The sequence below is a fragment of the Furipterus horrens genome, unplaced genomic scaffold, assembly GCF_987537825.1.
Source record: "Furipterus horrens unplaced genomic scaffold, mFurHor1.1.pri manual_scaffold_7, whole genome shotgun sequence".
NCBI lineage: Eukaryota > Metazoa > Chordata > Mammalia > Chiroptera > Furipteridae > Furipterus > Furipterus horrens.
In genome coordinates this window covers 36154261-36172679 of record NW_028327177.1, presented here as the reverse complement: position 1 = coordinate 36172679, position 18419 = coordinate 36154261, and the positions used below count along the sequence as shown (strand labels likewise).

Sequence of the window (18419 nt, the reverse complement as noted above, 5' to 3'; positions counted from 1 at the left end):
TAGCAACCACTATGCTATGATGTAAGCATGAGTGTGCATCTCTGCCTAGAACAGCTCAATGAGAACAAGTTTTCTCTGTTTAAATTATTACATTCAACAGAAATAAAGATTGAAATTCAAACATTAAGTCACCAGAGTCAAGCATTACCTCTCTAAAAGATTTAGCACTAACTTTGTCCAGCTACAGTGGGACTTGCTCAATGCACTAAATTCTCAGAAGACTATTTTGAAACAGCAAAAATATTGGTTTGATTTTATGAGATATGGCCCACTGATATCTAGCAATCTGATTTCTGTATTTAATGAACTTGCTCTCAAAGGGTTTGAGTCACAGACTTGTGGTTACTCTAAGCTTTTCTTTTTAGAAGCCTCAGAAGTTCTTCCCAGGAGTTTCTACCCTACTTTTACTGCCCCCCCCCCGATATAAAGAATAAATATGGACATATGAAAATTTCCTAATTTTAACAATTTAATTACTATAATTTTCAAATGAATTTTGTTTGTAATTCAAGATGTTTTTCACAGAAGTTAGGTTCTTTCATTCATCTAATTCTAAATAGTCCAGCTTGTTAAGAGTTTTCTTATCTGCTTCTAAGAACCAAGAGGGAAGCAGCACTCTCTGACCTTCCACTGACTTGTTGACTTTGGAAAATCAGGTTAAGTGTATTTTTGCTTTTTCCCTGAAAATTGTAGTTGGATGATTTCAAGCCAGTGAATCAAGAGAAATAAGCAAGGGCCAACAGGGGTCATTTAGAGTCCTTTGGCAGCAGGTCCAGCCTCAGGGAATGAACTTTGTCATTTCTAAATACAAAGACCATGTCAGACAATCTTATATATGTATTTTTGTGTCTCCCCACCATCTTCCAGTTATATGGTAGGTATTCACAGAATTCAGTTTTCTAAAAGTAAAAATCATCCATGAACCAATTGAAAAAGGGGTGTGATTCTTGGTTACCTTTGCTTTAAAAAATCCTAATTTCTTCTATATGTGTGGCTGTCGCAAAGCTTCTGGCCACGCGGTACTTTTCAATCTCATCATATCATCAGCAGAGTAAATTATCCTGAGAACTGACATAATTTATGTCTCAGGGCTCCTCTGCTTCTTGTTATATATTCATTGACATTTTCTCCTCCTCTTACCATAGCCTACATCTTGAATTTTAATTTTGGAATAGGTAAAGCACAGTACTGAGTGTTTAATACTGTAGTAGTTAATAAAATAGGAAAGCTGGACTTGACAAATTCTAGACAGCAGTATGGTCATAAAACTTCTTCAAGTTAATAAAGAACAGGCAGGCAGTGAAGACCAACCAATACATTTATGATGCTTACTTTAAAAGTTTTGCCTATTACTTCAATTTTCATCTTTATGAGATAAATTAGCTTTAAGTTGACTAAATAAAAAGCATAAGCCTCCTTTTGGCCCTCAAATTTTAACCTGTATATATAAGGCATATGTATAACATATATAAAATCTAAGAATTTGGGGCAACTTCAAATTAAAATACATCAGAATTTAACAGGATTTGTGAATATGACTTTCTAAAATGAAAGCTCAACTGTCAGTTAAACCCTGTCAATTTATATTCTAATCTAGTCAATTTCATTCTATATCATTCATTTGAAATGTATATATGCTGGGACTCAGGAGCCGGAAGATAGAGATACATGTTAATAAACCCAAGAGAAAGCAGTACACTTCAATCTGAATGAAAATTAACTGTGGATTATCCTTAAATTACATTAACCTGAAAATGAATGTAAAACACGAAGATCAACAACACTGTAAACTACAGAATGCAAACGAGGGTGTGCTACCTCAAGCATCATAGGCCCCAGTGCATCCTTGTCGATGACACCCTGCCCCGTGGATGATACATCTGACTTCTGCACTTCATCTACGTTGGCAGCTGCTGCTTTCTCTGCAACAGAAGTAAGTGTGCATTGAGTGGCAGTGCTATTTCAAGGACAGAGTGACACAAAAACATTTTTATTGTAATGATTTTTACATTTCTAGTGGGATCAGATATGGCTATAAGAGTTGGAGAACATCCCCACTGCCACTGAATGGGAGAAACTGCTGGAAGCAGGATCCAGAACATTAACTTTTCACCTCTGGAACCTGTGGCTTGGCTCCCTCTCAGGCTGCTGTTGAGTTTAGTGGCTTTATGCTAGTTCCTGACAAGCATGTTTTCTAGATTATGAAATTGCTATGTACTATGACACAATTGGTTTCTACTCAAGAGATTCCCCAAACTACGAAGATAAGAGGGTCTGCTGTTCTGAATCAGATACATTTGCACATGTTTGAAGAAGGAACAGAGAGGCATCTAAACTGCTATGGCTGCTTGCATGTGACACTCTATAATGACCACCTTGACGCCTGTCCTGTTCCACCTCTTGTCACATTCACATTTAAAGTAACCAGAAAGATTTGGTCCCTGTCTTGTTGAAGGTGCTTAACAACCAAGGCAGAGAGAAGAGGCACGCTATCGGGCACCCAGAGAATTTCAATGGCCGCCCTTTCATCTGGTACAGAAGTGCATAATATATGTTCCTGGATTAAAATGAGTGAGGCAGCTTCAGGCCCACCTGGCCCAGGAAAATATTCCATCATGGAAAATTCTTGAAGAAGAAATAGATGCATATTTGTCAATATATATATATGAACTAGTTGTTTTGAGAATACCAAAGCCAGTTTAAAGCATAACAGATACATATCAACAAGTTGTTAGAAAACAACACAGAAACCATGTACCAATTTGTACCCGAATAAATTATATCCTTGTTTACACTGCATGTTATCATTGTAATTAAATGCAAGTAAAGAAAACCGAAAATCAATTTAGTACTCAGAATCAACCTGCTTTCATGATCTTGGTAAATTTTGCTGTCTTTTATTTTTTGTAAAAAAGATTTAACACAGTACTTTGAAAACCTGTAAAGCTTAATTTATACCTGAGAACCTAGAAAACAAAATTAGGAAAATTATGCAGGTGCTCCAAAACTTGCCGATCCTGTGATGAGAACTTCTGTTTGTGTCTTTACCAGTGGAAAGGAGATGACCCGCACAGTTTAAACCGAGGCTCAGTCACTTACCAGAAGTGTGAGTCACAGCAAATCACCTGAACTTTTGAAGGCCTAATACCCACCCTCTATAAAACTGCAACCGGAGTAAATGGGATGATACATAAAACACATCTTAAAAACTTTAAAGTAGTTAACAAATGTAATTTGCTACTAGCACACTTGTAGTTATTAGCTCTTTCTTCCTGCGTTCCAAATCTAGAGCTTATCATAGGCAGACTGTATCTGCTTTTGCAGTGACACTACTACATTCCTGATTCACCTCCTCAGATCTAAGTAATCGTGAACAGCTATAAATAAAGATATGACTTGTCTGGTAGCCTTTATAACTCAATATTGTATGGATTTGTCAGTCCTCACTTCGTGTTTTCTTCTTGCTGCTTTCTTGACCTAGCTCTTGACTGTTAGGTCCCCCAACACTTGTCCTATCTGCAGGCTTAGTCTCAGGCCAATTTCTCAGCCTCAACTGAGGCACGGAATATCTCAGGCTCTCCAGAGAATCACTGCATCATGACACCCCCACCCCCATTCTTCTAGAACCTTTTAAACTGCTAAATATACTCCAAATAAATGCATATTGGGGCATATGAATTGTTTTTTTCAGTTCACTTGGTAATGCTGTAGATTTCTGTTCAGTTTCTGCTCACTTTCCTACCCAACAGTCCAGGGACAGGACTGTCACCACCACCTGCTGCTTCACTTAACATTCATCTCTATTATCTGTGGTTTTACTTTCCATCATTTTAGTTACGCACCATCATCCATGGTCTGAAAATATGAAATGGAAAATTCCAGAAATAAACAATTCATAAGTTTTAAAGTGTTTGCCATTCTGTGTAGTGTGATGCAATCTCACGCTTTTGTGTCCCGTCCCCTCCCCCCGTTGAATCATCCCTTTGCCCAGTGTCTCCACTGCTGTAGACGCTGTCGCCCACTAATCACTTAGTAGTCACCTTGGTTATCAGACTGACTATTGCAACATCATGGTACCTGTGTTTCAGTCATGCTGATTTTATTAAAGCACAAGAGTAGTTAGGCTGGCAATTCAAAAATGTCAAAGAGAAGCTGTAAAATATTTCTTTTAAGTGGAAAGGGGAATAAAGCACAATAAGATATTTTGAAAGAGAGGCCACATTCATGTAACTTTTATTATAGTATATTGTCACAACTGTTCTATTTCATCATTGGTTATTATGGGGTTTGGTACTATCCGTGGTTTCAGGCATCTCCTGGAGATCTTGGAACACATGCCCAGAGGATAAGGGGGAACTACTATAATTTCATAGCCCTATATTTCAGAAGGCCCTGCAGGCTTCAGACCCAAAGATCCCTGATACCAAATACTAACTTTCAAAACTCATATAAGAGATATTATGTATTTATGTGGTTTTATCATATTTTTTTCCTGGTGTGTGGTAGTCAGTGTATAGGAGGATGTGCTATAACATCCAGTAGAATGAGTGATTCACAGCCTTTCTTCTGCCTAACTACTCACAGAAGTTATCTTGCTCTCATCAGTGACATCTTTCGGCAGCACCAGCAATTCTCAAATTGGAACGGGATGTACATGAGAAAACCTCCCCAGCAGGTCCAGCAGAATTTGCAGATAGAGAGGCCTTTGTATGAGATTCTGATCCATCTTCCCAGGAAGCAGTCCTGTTCTCCCACCTCCTGCAGTGAGCAGTTCAGTCCATGAAATAGCACACCATCCCCACCAGAAGGTAAGTTTCATGAAGAGGGGACAGTGGTAGCACTGTCCTCTAAAAGCCTTTATTTGGTGGCTGACTTGTAGACTAGATCCACCGCTGGCACCTATTTCCAGAAAGGTAGAAGTAACTGGCATCTGGGGTGGAGAGAAAAAGGGACTGACTTCCCCTATAGGCCCACCAGCCCCCAGGGTGCAGGGGGATGGAACACCTGGGCAGGGTCAGTAATACAGAGGAAGGACTTCCTGAGGAGGACCACTCTTCAATAATGAGTCATCTGGTAAGTGTCAGGGCATCTCATGTTCTCTCAGGATCCCAAGTTCTCCTATCCTTCCACTGTCACAATGGGTGGTTTTATTTTTTTTAAAGAATGGACTTAATTTTAAAACTCAAACTTATAAAACGTAATCATGCATGTTCCTGAATACTGATTAACATTCATGCTGGGGTATTTTGAACATTCTAGCAATATGTGCAGACAAGGAATTTTACACTTTTACCAGAAAATATGTAGAACGGGGATCATACCTGTGTAGTATTTTTTTTTATTTTTAGGAATCTACAGACAAGATATAATTCAGAGTAAGAGCCTAAAATTTAAAGCAGAAGATAAATTAGATCTGACAAAACATGTGTTTGGGTTCTACTGGAAAGCCTGGATAAAATCATCATCGTGAATAATTATATAGTAATATAACATCCTTTTTTCCCTCTTTACAATATTCAGCTGATTTTTTTTTTCTTTTAAGAGAGTGGGGAAGAGAGGGAGAAAGAGTGGAAGAGAAACATCAGTTGGTTGCCTCTTGTACGCACCCTGACTGGGGAGTGAACCCATAACCCAGGCATGTGCCCTGACTGGGAATTGAACCAGTGACCTTTTGTTTTGTGGGACAATACCCAATCAACTGAGTCACACCACATCAGACTCAGCTCATAAATCTTTAAAAGGAGAAAAGCAGCAGCTAACAAGATATGCACTTGAAACCTATGTAATCTTATTAACCAATGTTACCCCAATGAATTTAATTAAAAAATAAATAAATAAAAATGTAATACAATTATATTTTAATAAAAAATAAAAAAATATTGCACATGACACTGAAAGAACTAATAATTCAATAAATTAATGATGTGGAACTATAAAAGAGTCAGAGAGAATGAAGACCACCACAAGGAAATTGACCAGTAGCATCGAGATCCACTCAGTATTCCTGTCTGTGGTCTCTGCCTGTGTCTAGGGTGTCTTGCTTGGTGAGCAAATGGAATGAATAATCCTTGTCAATTGAGAGATTACATTTAGCTGGGAGGGCAAAACAATTACAATATAATCAAACCGAATGAAAGCAATTTAGGGCTAAACTATGAGAAACTAACTTTAAGTTCAAAGAGATAAAAATGGTAGGACATAGCTGAAAATATTTCACATACATTGTATCTGAATTGGAGTCTGCAGGATATGCAAGGACGTGGCAAAATCAACAGCGTGACAGGGAAACTGTGGGAACGGACGTCTGGCCCCAAGGAAATCTCAACCTGGACTCTGAAAACCAGTGCCAAGGAAGACTGGTAAAACGTTTGTCTAAGCTGGAATTCTAGAAATTCCTGACTTTTAAAAAGTGAAAACAATTTTCACAAAAGCAATTTAAAATTATATTAGAACATGTGATTTGAAAAAAATATCTGAGTGACTCTAAGAGAACTTCGAAAAATGTTGCAACACTTACACAAATACCATTCATATACAATAAGAGAATGGAAAGTTTCCACTACTCATACAGTGAGCAAATAAGAGACAAAGGGTAAAGAACTTAGGGCTTTCCACTCCTGTCCTCACTAAATATTTGGATATATGTATTTTCCATCTAATTTGTCCTCTATTTTTCAATTGTGCATTAAATTTTGGCTTTGACCATTTCTCAATAAGAAAAAAAAATCTATAATGAGATGATAGAAAACACCCAGAAATAAGGTATTATCAATGTAATTGAATTCTAAATTAAAATGGCCATGAATTTATGTTATTTGGGTATTTTTTCATGTAGTAATTACTACCTCTGTTCAATGTTCAGTTGACCCTAGATATTATAGAGCAGGAAGAAAAGGACTCCTTTGAAATAATATATTATGTTAATGGTATATATACTGGTATTAAAATTTTTTTTTTCTTTCCTTGATTCTAAAGCGAGGAGATAGGAAGGAAAGAGAGGGAGAAAAACATTGATGTGAGAGACAAACATCGATCAGCTGCCTCTAGAATGTGCCCCAACTGGGGATTGAACCAGCAACACAAGCATGTGTCCTGACTGGGAATAGAACCTGTGACCTTTTGGTTTGCAGGACGATGCCCAACCAACTAAGCCACACCAACCAGGACATCTTTTTTAAAATTTAAATTTAAATTTTGCAATTAAAGTTTACCTTCAATGTTATTCTGCATCAGTTTCAGGTGTACAATATACTGGTTAGACAATCACATACTTTACAAAGTGCTCCTCCCCCGGTATTTTCAGTACTCACCTAGTACCATACATAGTTGTCGCAATATTATTGACTATATTCCCTATGCTGCAACTATTTTTGTAACTACCAATTTATACTTCTTAAACCCTTCACCTCTTTCTCCCAGTCTCCCAAACCCCCTCCCTTATACCAGTACGTTGATAGAGCATTTCAGTAGAGTCTACTATTTTTATGTACCAGATATAAATAAGCTTGAATCCTTAGATATATTTATACTTCTGTAAGTACAGCATTACTATACTAAAACACACTATTTAATATTTTTAATTTAGGCAGTTTTCTCAGCAGTCACAAATTATATTTACTTTTCTATATTTTGCATCCACTAACCATAAAAACATATTCTGTTATAAATATATCCTTCAGTAAACTCATCTGTAAAACGATTGCCCCAGAGTTTCCTAAGATCAAAACCTTAGGGAATTTCATTATTACAGATGGAACACTTACATTGGAGAAAGAGATAATAAAATGTAATTTTCAGAGCCTACAAAAAGATTTCTTCTCTGTGCCTTGACTTCCAATTTTTCCTTCTGCATTTTAACCATTATTCTTTTTAGAAGAATATGACCTAAGAGAATAACAATGAAAATAATAATTCTATCTTTTTCTTCCTTACTCCCCAAAGGATAAAAACTATCATAAAATAGCTATGATCTTTTTACTAGCACAATTTTACAAATGCAAAGCCCTGATTAGAGAGACTGGCCAGGATGCCTCTATAATCTTTCTTGGAGTGTTCCCTCCTTCCCCCCCCAGGTGGCTGCTTGGAGAGCAATCCCAGCCGACGCCCTCCGACATTTGCCTGCACTCCAGAAATCCAATACCAATTAATTAGATTTCCAGTTTCAAAGCAAAGAACAAAACCCCATCTCTTCAGGGACCGTGTTAAGATGAGTCATACCACAAACTGGAGAAAAATCACTAACGTTATATTCCATACGCTTTTCTTTGTAAGAAATTATTATTTGTGTTTTTCTCAGAACAAAAGGAAACGTGAAAAGGGAAGCATTTGATCTCAAGAAATAGAAATGATTTTAAAATACAAGGAAAAGTGGTATTTTTGAAGCAGCTGGATGAAATTGCTCTTTATTATCAGCAGCCACATTTGAAAGTAAAATTTAAGTTCACTGGTGAGAACAGCAACAAATGAGAAAGCAAAATTTGTTATATTTAAAGAAGTACAACTAGCTATTTTAAAATGATTAAGTGGTATTTTAAAAAAAAGACCTTTACATGTTCTTCTAAAACATCATTTATTGATTTTTGGTAACTTATTGAATCTTGTAATGTTAGTCTTAACTATTTGTTTATTAGGCAACTGAACAGAAAACATACACGCAAAGGTCCTTCCCACAAAACATTACCAGAACAGACAGTCTAGGCTCCTCACAATGATGGCAGCAGTGGCTCAGGGGACGACAGCCACACAACTCTTTTCACACCAGCAGCAACACTGGCGACTTTGAAACCTAAATGCCGTCTGTTAGAGGGACAGGGAGATGCAGCCTTTATGGAAGAGATTTAATTCCTTCCTCATTTAAAAAAAACAGCCATCTCAAGAGGCTGTGGAAAACTTGTGTAAATTCGTTTACCTTTTAAAATTCATAATTCAAACAAGTATCAATTATTAAAAATACATCAACTGAAAGATAATCCATAAGGTATTTACACATTTACAGAAAAACTTCAGCACTGCCCATGTTTAGATGTCCCTGATATGGTAAGAGTTGCTATTACTGAAGCAGTATATTGAGTATAGAATCTTTGACAAAAATGGAGTCTGATACTTTATGCAGGTTTTATAATTAATTTCACTGCTTTGAAATGAGTAAAATCACTCCCCAAGAAATCTATCAGTTTTTCAGTAGACTGATGTCAAACTCAACTCTAATCACTTCCATAACAAATTTTAAGACTCTAGTGGGACTATATTCACTATTCTCATCTTTTCTGCATTTAGGAGCTGGGTGAATTCAGGTGAAGGGATTGTCAAACCTGGCAGTGGTGAGACCCATGTGGAGGAAAGAAGCCATTGAAACAATGACAGGCAGTTTCTGACCGAACACTATAGTTTAAATACTACAGGAAAAGTTATGTAGCATCTCAAAGGTTCTAGAAGGTAAACCAGAGAATTATGCATCTGCACACAACTAAAATTAGAAAAGCTGCCATATGGCTCTGTGAAGCCAGCAGCACATTCTTATTCATTAGGAAGCATTCTGCTAACATAAAAACACAAGGCCCTTCCTGTGCTCTCCAAATGTGTTTATCTTTTCAACATTAATGCACTATATATCATCAGGCTGCTGAAATCTCCTGCCGTGCATATTAAAAACACGCAGCTGCACTTTCTTTACTAGTGGGAGGAACCTAAGCCCCAAGTAGTCTCCTTCTCTTTCTGACATTGAACTTCTTGTTTCCCTTCAGCATGAAGAAACTGCAAAATGAACCAATCTCAAGGCTGCCTCCACCCAGCAAAAGCCCCCCACTTTCTACTTCCGAGAGAGCAATATGCTTGGTTTCGTTTTCATCAATGGTGAAGCACGGTCACTTAAACTGAACCAACAGTCATGCCCCAAGTTTGAAGTGTGCAGGCCCTGCTTGTAAAATGAATGTAATACTGTACTGACTTACCAAGAGAAACGGACTAACCAGACGAGACTCTGGTATAAGTAGCTAGAGAAAGCTTTTGTTTGTAAGTACCCCACTTCACATATTACTTTTCAATATTGAATGTATTGAAAGGTAAAATAGTGGCACTATAGTTTTAAGTAGTAAGCTGAAACCTCTTTCTTTTACATCATCTAAATATGCCTATGCCATAGGAGCTTAAATTTAAAGACAGATCACAGAAGGAAAAAAAAAAATCATATACACACTAAATCACGTAGACAGTGAAGGAGCCCTGCTTTAAATCCAGAGTACTGCAAATTAATCAACTGAAAGGCAACAAGTATATGTCATTAAACTTATGACAGCATTCATTCGTTCCCCGTGTGGTAACGGTGTGTCTCTACTTGAATCTTCCAGCAATGGAACAGAGAGATGAAGGCAAAATAAAATAGGAAAACTGCTTATTTAGAATTAATTCTATTTTATTGCACTCTGCTAGTTAAGGCTTTAGGAGTGACCTGAATAAGGAGGTGGAGGACTCACAATTTGTTAGAAGGCTAAAAGGTGAGATTGAGATTAGGTAAAGCTAGTACAAATAGAAAAATAAAAAATAAAAATCAACTGGTGTCAAAGAAATGAGAAGTGAGGTGAGTTCTGATTCAGCACTAATTCAGAATATTTCAGAGCAGCCTTTCAAAAAACCAAACTATAAAAATGTTTTACTTCCTTCAAATACCTAATATAAGCAAGGCCAACAAAATTCCACTGTGGAACACTTACTGAAGATTCTGACAAATAGGTTGAAATTTGGAAATGATATAAAAAGTTGTTTCTAAAGTCCTTAAAAAAAAGCCTTTGATTTAAGTAATATAAATCTTTTATCTCCCCCATCAGTCTTCCGTTTATTGGCAGAGCAAAACAACACCTTACAACCCAAGCCTTTTCTTCGACTGTTCCATTTGCCCAGACACCCTTCCTCCTACAGCCTTTGAAGACCCCACAATGTCCCAAAAGCTCATCACAATTAAGCTCAGCATCTCCCTCGTTTCTGCAATGGCCAGTGTCTATCCCTATCGCAATAGTACACGCACCGTAGTGTTTTGAAATGACTGATCTGTTTTCACACTATCCCTCTCACTGCATTGCTGGCTCCTTGGCTACAAGAGAGGTCTTTTTATTCACTGTCTGGCACATTGTTGATGCTCAACATTTAATGCCATATACAGTTCCACAGCTGGAGCTGCAATTCAGTATGGCCAGGATCTAAAAATCACAAATGCCTCTTTAGAGGCACATGCTCTGAAGACCTTTCCTGTATACTTAGCACAATGGAGATGTATTTTAAGACTGACTGTTGGAGTCAAAGTATCAAGTAGAAAAGGGATGAAGAAAAAAAAAAAAAAAGATTGGACTATATATTTCAGGGGCATCAGGATAATTCCCATGGTGATCAGGCCAAAAGGGACAGCATTTGGGGGGAAGTCACCAATGCTGTTTGTACACCTGAGAGATAAAAACAGAAACAGACCAACTTTATTAATCCAAGTTATTATCTAGGAAATTTCAATCTGCTTCATAAAAAAAGAATAGTTTGGGCATCATTAGAGTTCCTATCCAACTGCAGGATTTTCCCAGCTATTTTTAGTTCTTAAGAAAATCAACCAGCCAAGGAAGTTTTACAAACCTCCCATTTGCCTAGGGACCCAGTATAAAAGCTACTTCATGACATTTCTTGTTTCTCTTGCACAGCAGGCTCAAAGGAGCCCCAGCCTCCTTTGAGGTCACCAACTGAGCCAGGATAGCCTTCTAGAAAGTGAGATTAAGCCAGTGGAAGGGCTGAAATCCTTGGAGAGGCTGCCAAGTCTTATCCTACTGGGTCGGCTCTGTACGCCCAGTGACTAACAAAGCTTACCATCCTAGAGATGTCCAATAAAGCCCAGGGAAAAAAGGGGTGGGGATGGGGAAGAAGGAAAAGGAATAGGGCCCACCTGGCCACGAGTCCCCACTTCCGTTGGAGTGCTCACAGCCTTTAATCTCAAACCCGCGCTTTACCTTCACAATGGATATTCAAGGGATGCATCCCAAAGGACGGAAAACCATCCTCGGACCTGCATTCATTCGTCCTGTGGGGCTATTCGTCCACGTCCAGGAGTCCTCTGTACTCCCACATCCCTTTCAGGGACAGGTACATTGCTTCCAGATTCACTTTACGTTCCACTTGTCAGGCCTACTGGATTTTCTCGCCTCATGGTTTTCTTCCATCTGAATGTTTTCCTTCGAGGTTTCTCTACAGATCAGATTTGATGCGTGTGCCTCCTGAAGAGACTGCTGAAGCTGGCTGTGAAGGTACATCTCTCCTTCCCCCATGCTGTGACTCGAACAATACCACAGGGAGGCTAGAGTCCCCGTTTTGTCTGGCCTGCCACCATCTATATCCAGTTCTCTCACTTGTAGCCCTTGCTTGAGCCATCATGGGAGAACCTCACATGCACGCTTTGTAAAAAGCAGGTGTTCCCAATTTAACGTACCTAACTCAAAAAGCGAGTAATAGAACACAGGATCATCCAATTTAGAGATCTGAAATATTAAATTATGCTAAATCATGTCATCTTAGTAGAGAAAGCAAAGCATTGATAACAGTGTGAGAACTCTGAGTAAATTAAGTAATGCCATGGCTCCAGCCAACTGCAGAAAGTGAGAGGGCAGGGAAGAAAGGGGCTGAAGGAAGGACATGCTGTCAAGGGGTCGAAGATGCTAGAATTCACGAGACTGAAGGTAAGTGAAGTGACTGTAAGGTACATGCAGTGTGTCCAAGGCATGCAGCACCTCCTCCCAGGGTCACGGGGCACATGGAGGCCGATTTCCAGAGAAAGGCTCCAGAAATTCTTAGATCCGCAGCCACCCAAATCTCCTATAGGCAAAAATATCTAGTAGCTAAAAATGAGTATCTTTCTAGATCAACTCAGCAAGTTTGTTACTAAAGCATAAACAAAAACTAGGTAATCCCTATGTGAATGTCTAGGAACAAAAAGAAGTGACTATTAAGAGAGTAGGTCTAGTCTTAAGGCCATTTCTGGCACTTCGAGCAATTCTATGGGCAAAGTTTACTATTTCTTGTGGCCCTGAAACCACCATTATTTGGTTGTTTGGTTAGGCCTTATCTGTATATTTGTTTATGCTCTGCCTGGTTGGAGAACTGATTTTTTAAGATTTTATTTATCTATTTTCACAGAGAGAGGAAGGGAGGGAAAAAGAGAGGGAGAGAAATATCAATGTATGTGGTTGCCTCTTGCATGCCCCCAACTGGGGACCTAGCCTGCCACCCAGGCATGTGCCCTGATTGGGAAGTGAATCAGTGACCCTTTGGTTTGCAGGCCCAAGTTCAATTCACTGAGCCACACCAGCCAGGGCTTGCTTTTTTTTTTTTTTTAATTTCTTTTTAGGTTTTAATTTAAACCAATAAGAAGCTATGTATGGGAATGACACTACTTAACAGTTAAAGAAATACACAGAACATAAGCATAAAACCTAAAAAAAATTATATACTTATTTCAGAGAAATCCAGTTTAGGGAAGAGGACAAAGAGAAGAGTGTACAATCTCAGGTCTAAGAGCTTCACAGTCAGAAGATCCATATTCTCCAAAGCAAAATGTTTGTGGGAAGAACTACACAAAGTATCATTTTTATAACATACAGAAACAGAAGTTTATTCTATTCAAATGCTTGAAACAGTTTTGATTTAAACTCATATTTTTACATAGGACAGTGGGGGTGCTCATCCCCAGTAACTAATCTCAAAATGGTCCTGGCCCTTATGAACTCGGGCTGTACCAAACAGCAACCGTCAGGGCTGACCATGTTGAGCAAGGTGCAGAGAGGGACAGAGCTGTTATAAATGATTCATCTTCTGCACTAAGACCACCCGGGCCCTTTTACAGGTAGTGGCTATCACCTTAGGATGGTAAGATGTGAAGTAGAGCCTGGTAAAATAAAGGATCTGACTTGTGCCTCCACAGAATTTTTTAAAAGCAAAGTGTACCTGATTAATATTACAGATTTCAATATACGTTCCCAAACTTTGTCTGACTGCCGAGGATGATTACTATTTAGGGTAAGATTGGGTGAAAACAAAGGAAAGATTAGGAGGCATTTGGGAAACAATCCCAAAGTGGATGTTCCTCACTTTCTAAAATATTACATTTTAAAAAATCATTATCACAGTACCCTTAAATTCAAAAGATATTCTAGGAAAAGAATTCCTGTTAAATATCCATAGTAACTACTATGTTTAAAAACAATAATAGGGACAGATTTAAATACATTTTCAAGTGCCTCTTTAATACCTTATGGCATGAAATCTCTCTAACTTAAGCAGGAGTGGCAGTGCATCATCAACCAACCCTGCACAGGATTTAAAGCAGCAGGCAATGAAAAGAAAACCAGGGTCAGCTTCACTCCGAAACTGATATACAAGCCTCTACAGGCAGCAGGAGCTCAACCAAGTAAGCGCCTAAGAAACCGCATGGTGGCACCTTTCCAAGCCCAGCAAATGTGTGGGCAAGAGAGGATCACAATTTGCATAGGGCTAAAGTGAAATTAAAAAACAATAGCATTTATAAAGACTGCACATTTGATATTCCGACTACCTTTCCTACAACAGGATCCTCCCTCTATGTATGATCTTACAGTTCTCCGGCAATTTTTTTAAGTTTAGGAGAAAAATATCGCGACGCCTCTAGTAATTTTAATTCTCCTGGATTTTATATGTTATGTGCTCTCAAATACAAAAACTATTTAAGCAGTCAAATCCACTTGCAAGAAATTTTTATTTAAAATCTAACAATTTTCTTCTTCAGTAAAGGTTATGAAAAAGTTTAAGCTACAACGGAAAGGCATGCAGATAGTGCCATGGCTCTCCGGTGGGTAACTCAAAAAGAAAAACACTCAGACGTTCGTTATGATCATCCACAAAGGCCAAAGACTATATAAAAATTAACTATCTAGTTATAAATATGGAAAAGGATAATAGTAACTGAGTTACACCCTCTCAAACTAACTAGCTTAAATTACCTTACATTAGTTTTGTTTTACATATATTATTAGCCATAAGAAATGTTTTCCCACCATTCTACAAGCCTTCAGATAATGAAATAAAACATTCATAAAATTTATTTTTCCTAGTTTCACTTTTAATTATCTTACTAAAGCTTCCAAATGCTAGACGACTTAATATTATGCTGTCATCACAATTTCAGGGAAGTTCTACCCAACGTCATTTTGAAACAGGCTACTTAGCTTCAACACAGATGGTCGGTCTGAATTCCAGAAACCTGATTTTGGAATTCTTCCTGCCAGGTGATTGCTTAGAGGTGAGGGAGATAAAGCAGCTGAAGATGACAGATAGGACAACTGGGCAGGTCCAGTTTAGAGAGCCATAGCAAGAATAGAGGTAGCCTTTCCTCTGTAGACTAGAAGATGCTGCTGTTTGTTACTCAGGCCATATGTAATTCACCTGTCTCTCAAATACATTGTCTTGGATTTGCTGTCAAAATGTATTCTTTGTTATTTTTTATTGCTTCAATGGACAGTGGTTTCCCAGAGACTAGAATGGTGGCAGTTATTAGCTCTGTGTTGCCAAGGAAAATATTTGGCTGCATACAGGGTTTCCTGAGAGCAAGTTAGTACATGACCTCAATCTTTTCCAGGCTTATCATAATGCTGTATGGCTGTGCTGATTCAGCAAAGCAATCCATAATCGCTTGCAAAATGCCCCTGCCTCTCGGGGATGTCAGGAGGCTTAATAAGATAATGCATGTGAAGCACTCTGAGCTTCACAGAAGAAAGGCGCTAAGTAATAATATTATTCTACATTTATAATTACAAGCAGTCTTACAAAGAATTCAAAAAATCTGTTCACAAATTACAAATAACGGGTACTTTAAGTAATTTAATATAAATAATTGTATAAAGAACTTCCGGTCAAGAGGGCGGCACAGGTAAACACAGCTCACCTCCTTGCAAACCACATCAAAACTAAAATTAAATATAGCACAGCCATCACTCAGAACTGCCAGAAATTGAGTTGGATGGAAGTCTGACAACTACAGAATTAAATAAACCACATCCATGCAGACTGCTAGGAGGGGCAGAGAGGCAGCGCAGGCTGCTCCCATATCCACATGTGGTAGATAAAAATTTGGGAGGGATATCTCGGGAGCAAGGAGTCCCAGCCCCACTCCAGGCCCCTCCAGCCCAGGCTGCCAGTGCCAGGAAGATAAGTTCCCATACCTTCTGGCTGCAAAAACCAGCAGGGATTGAGTTGGTCGAGGAAACTGCTGAAGTGCCAAGCAGTTTCCTTTAAAGAACCCATTCATGGACTTACTCAGACTCACTCCCTCTAAGCACCAGCACTAGAGTAGCAGCTTGAAAGGCACCAGCAGCACACAGGGAGAAACTGAGCTGTCTGGCATCAAGGCAGGAGCTGGAGGACAATTTTCTCTCAGAGAAAAATGTGGGCAAAGGCCATAGTCCCTTTCTGAGCCCTCCCACCACAGAACCACGGAGGTGGCAGGCCGTGCCATATCTGAGACTCCATCAACATGGCTAACACTCTTTGCTCCGCCCTGGAGATCCCTTGAGGCTCTGCCCCACCCAACTTATGGGCCTAATCAAACTGTTAACAGTAACTTTCCCATATGAATGGCTGGTCTTGGCTCTAGCTTCACAACTTCCTAAACCCTATCAAACAAGCAATAAACCCCAGTCACCATCCTCTTGCTAAGAGGCTCCAGGCCCGACACTAGCAGTAGCCAGCCTAGATTTAGTTTGGCTGTGCCTGGAAATCTCCAAGCCCAGCACAAGAAGCAGCCATCTCAGACTGCTTTCTAGCTCAAACAGGTAGCCCCAGGTAAACACAGGGGGGAGATGACCTTGGCTTGTACCACAGGGGAAACCCCAGAGCCTGCGAGCCCAGTGGCCAGCTACAGACCACGTCAGAGCACCACCACCCTGCCCCTGCATAGCTGATCCTCCACAGAGGCTGGAGATTGGTCAGTTGTCATGGCCAGTTCTTGCAGTTGACTGTCCCCAGTAAATCCCTTCCACTGACGTGCCAACAGCAATCAAGGCTCAACTATAAGAGGAGGGTGTACTCAGCTCACATGGAGGCCGCACCTCTAGTAGCCAGTTTGGGTGATAGGGGAGGCTGTGCCCCTGGAATCTACAGGACACCTAATACATCAGGCCATGCTACCAAAACAGGGAGTCATAGCAGCTCTACCTAATACATAGAAGCAAACACAGGGAGGCTGCCAAAATGAGGAGACAAAAAAACACAAGCCAAATGAAAGAACAGATCAAAACTCCAGAAAAAGAGCTAAACAAAATGGAGATAAGCAATCTCTCAGATGCAGAGTTCAAAACACTGGTTATAACAATGCTCAAGGAACTTAGTGAAGACCTCAAAAGCATAAAAAAGATCCAGTCAGAAACAAAGGATACACTAACTGAAATAAAAAACAATTTACAGGGAAACAACAGTAGAGTGGATGAAGCCAGGATCAAATCAATAATTTGGAACAGAAGAAGTAAAAAAAACAACCAATCAGAGCAATAAGAAAAAAGAATCCAAAAAATGAGGATAATGTAAGTAGTCTCTGGGACAACTTCAAGAGGTTCAACATTCACATTATAGGGGTGCCAGAAGGAGAAGAGAAAGAGTAAGAAATTGGAAATCTATTTGAAAAAATAATGAAAGACAACTTCCCTAATTTGGTGAAGGAAACAGACATGCAAGCACATAGAGTCCCAAAAAAGATGGATGTGAAGAAGCCCACTCCAAGACATGTCATAACTAAAATCCAAAAGTTAAAGATAAAGAGAGATTCTTAAATGCAGCAAGAGAAAGTGGTTAGTTACCTACAGAGGAGTGCCCAGAAACTTTTCAGGCTAGAAAGGATTGGCAAGAAATATTCAGTCATGAAAAGCAGTGACCTGTAGCCAAGATTGCTCTACCCAACAAAGATATCGTTTAGAATTGAAGGGCAGATAAAGAACTTCCCAGACAAGAAAAAAACTAAAGGAGTTCATCATCACCAAAACATTATTATATGAAATGTTAAAGGGACTTATTTAAGAAAAAGATCAAATCTATGAATAATAAGAAGGCAATAAATACAAATCTATCAACAACTGAATCTAAAAAACAAACCAAGCAAACAAGAACAGAGACAGAATCATGGATATGGAGAGGGTTCTGATGGTTGCTAGATGGGAGGGGGTGTAGGAGAATAGATGAAGAGGTGAAGGGATTAGTAAGTACAAAAAGGTAGTTACAGAATAGCCATGGGGCTGTAAGTACAGTATAGGAAATGCAGCAGCCAAAGAACTTATACCCATGACCCATGGACATGAACAATGGTGTGGGGATTGCCTGAGGGAGTGGGGAGTGCTGGGTGAAGAGGTGCAAAGGGGAAAAAATTCGGACAACTG

At 39.1% G+C, this 18419-nt stretch overlaps 1 protein-coding gene across 2 annotated transcripts in view; it reads right to left on the bottom strand.

Annotated features, from left to right (window-relative positions):
- NCOA2 (nuclear receptor coactivator 2) overlaps nt 1-18419 on the bottom strand; it is a 192010-nt gene that overhangs the window by 61185 nt on the left and 112406 nt on the right. For both annotated transcript variants that reach the window (XM_090283589.1, XM_090283590.1), the window contains exon 4: nt 1819-1922. In XM_090283589.1, the coding sequence (XP_090139715.1) occupies nt 1819-1922 (104 nt within the window). The remainder of the gene's footprint in view (nt 1-1818; nt 1923-18419) is intronic.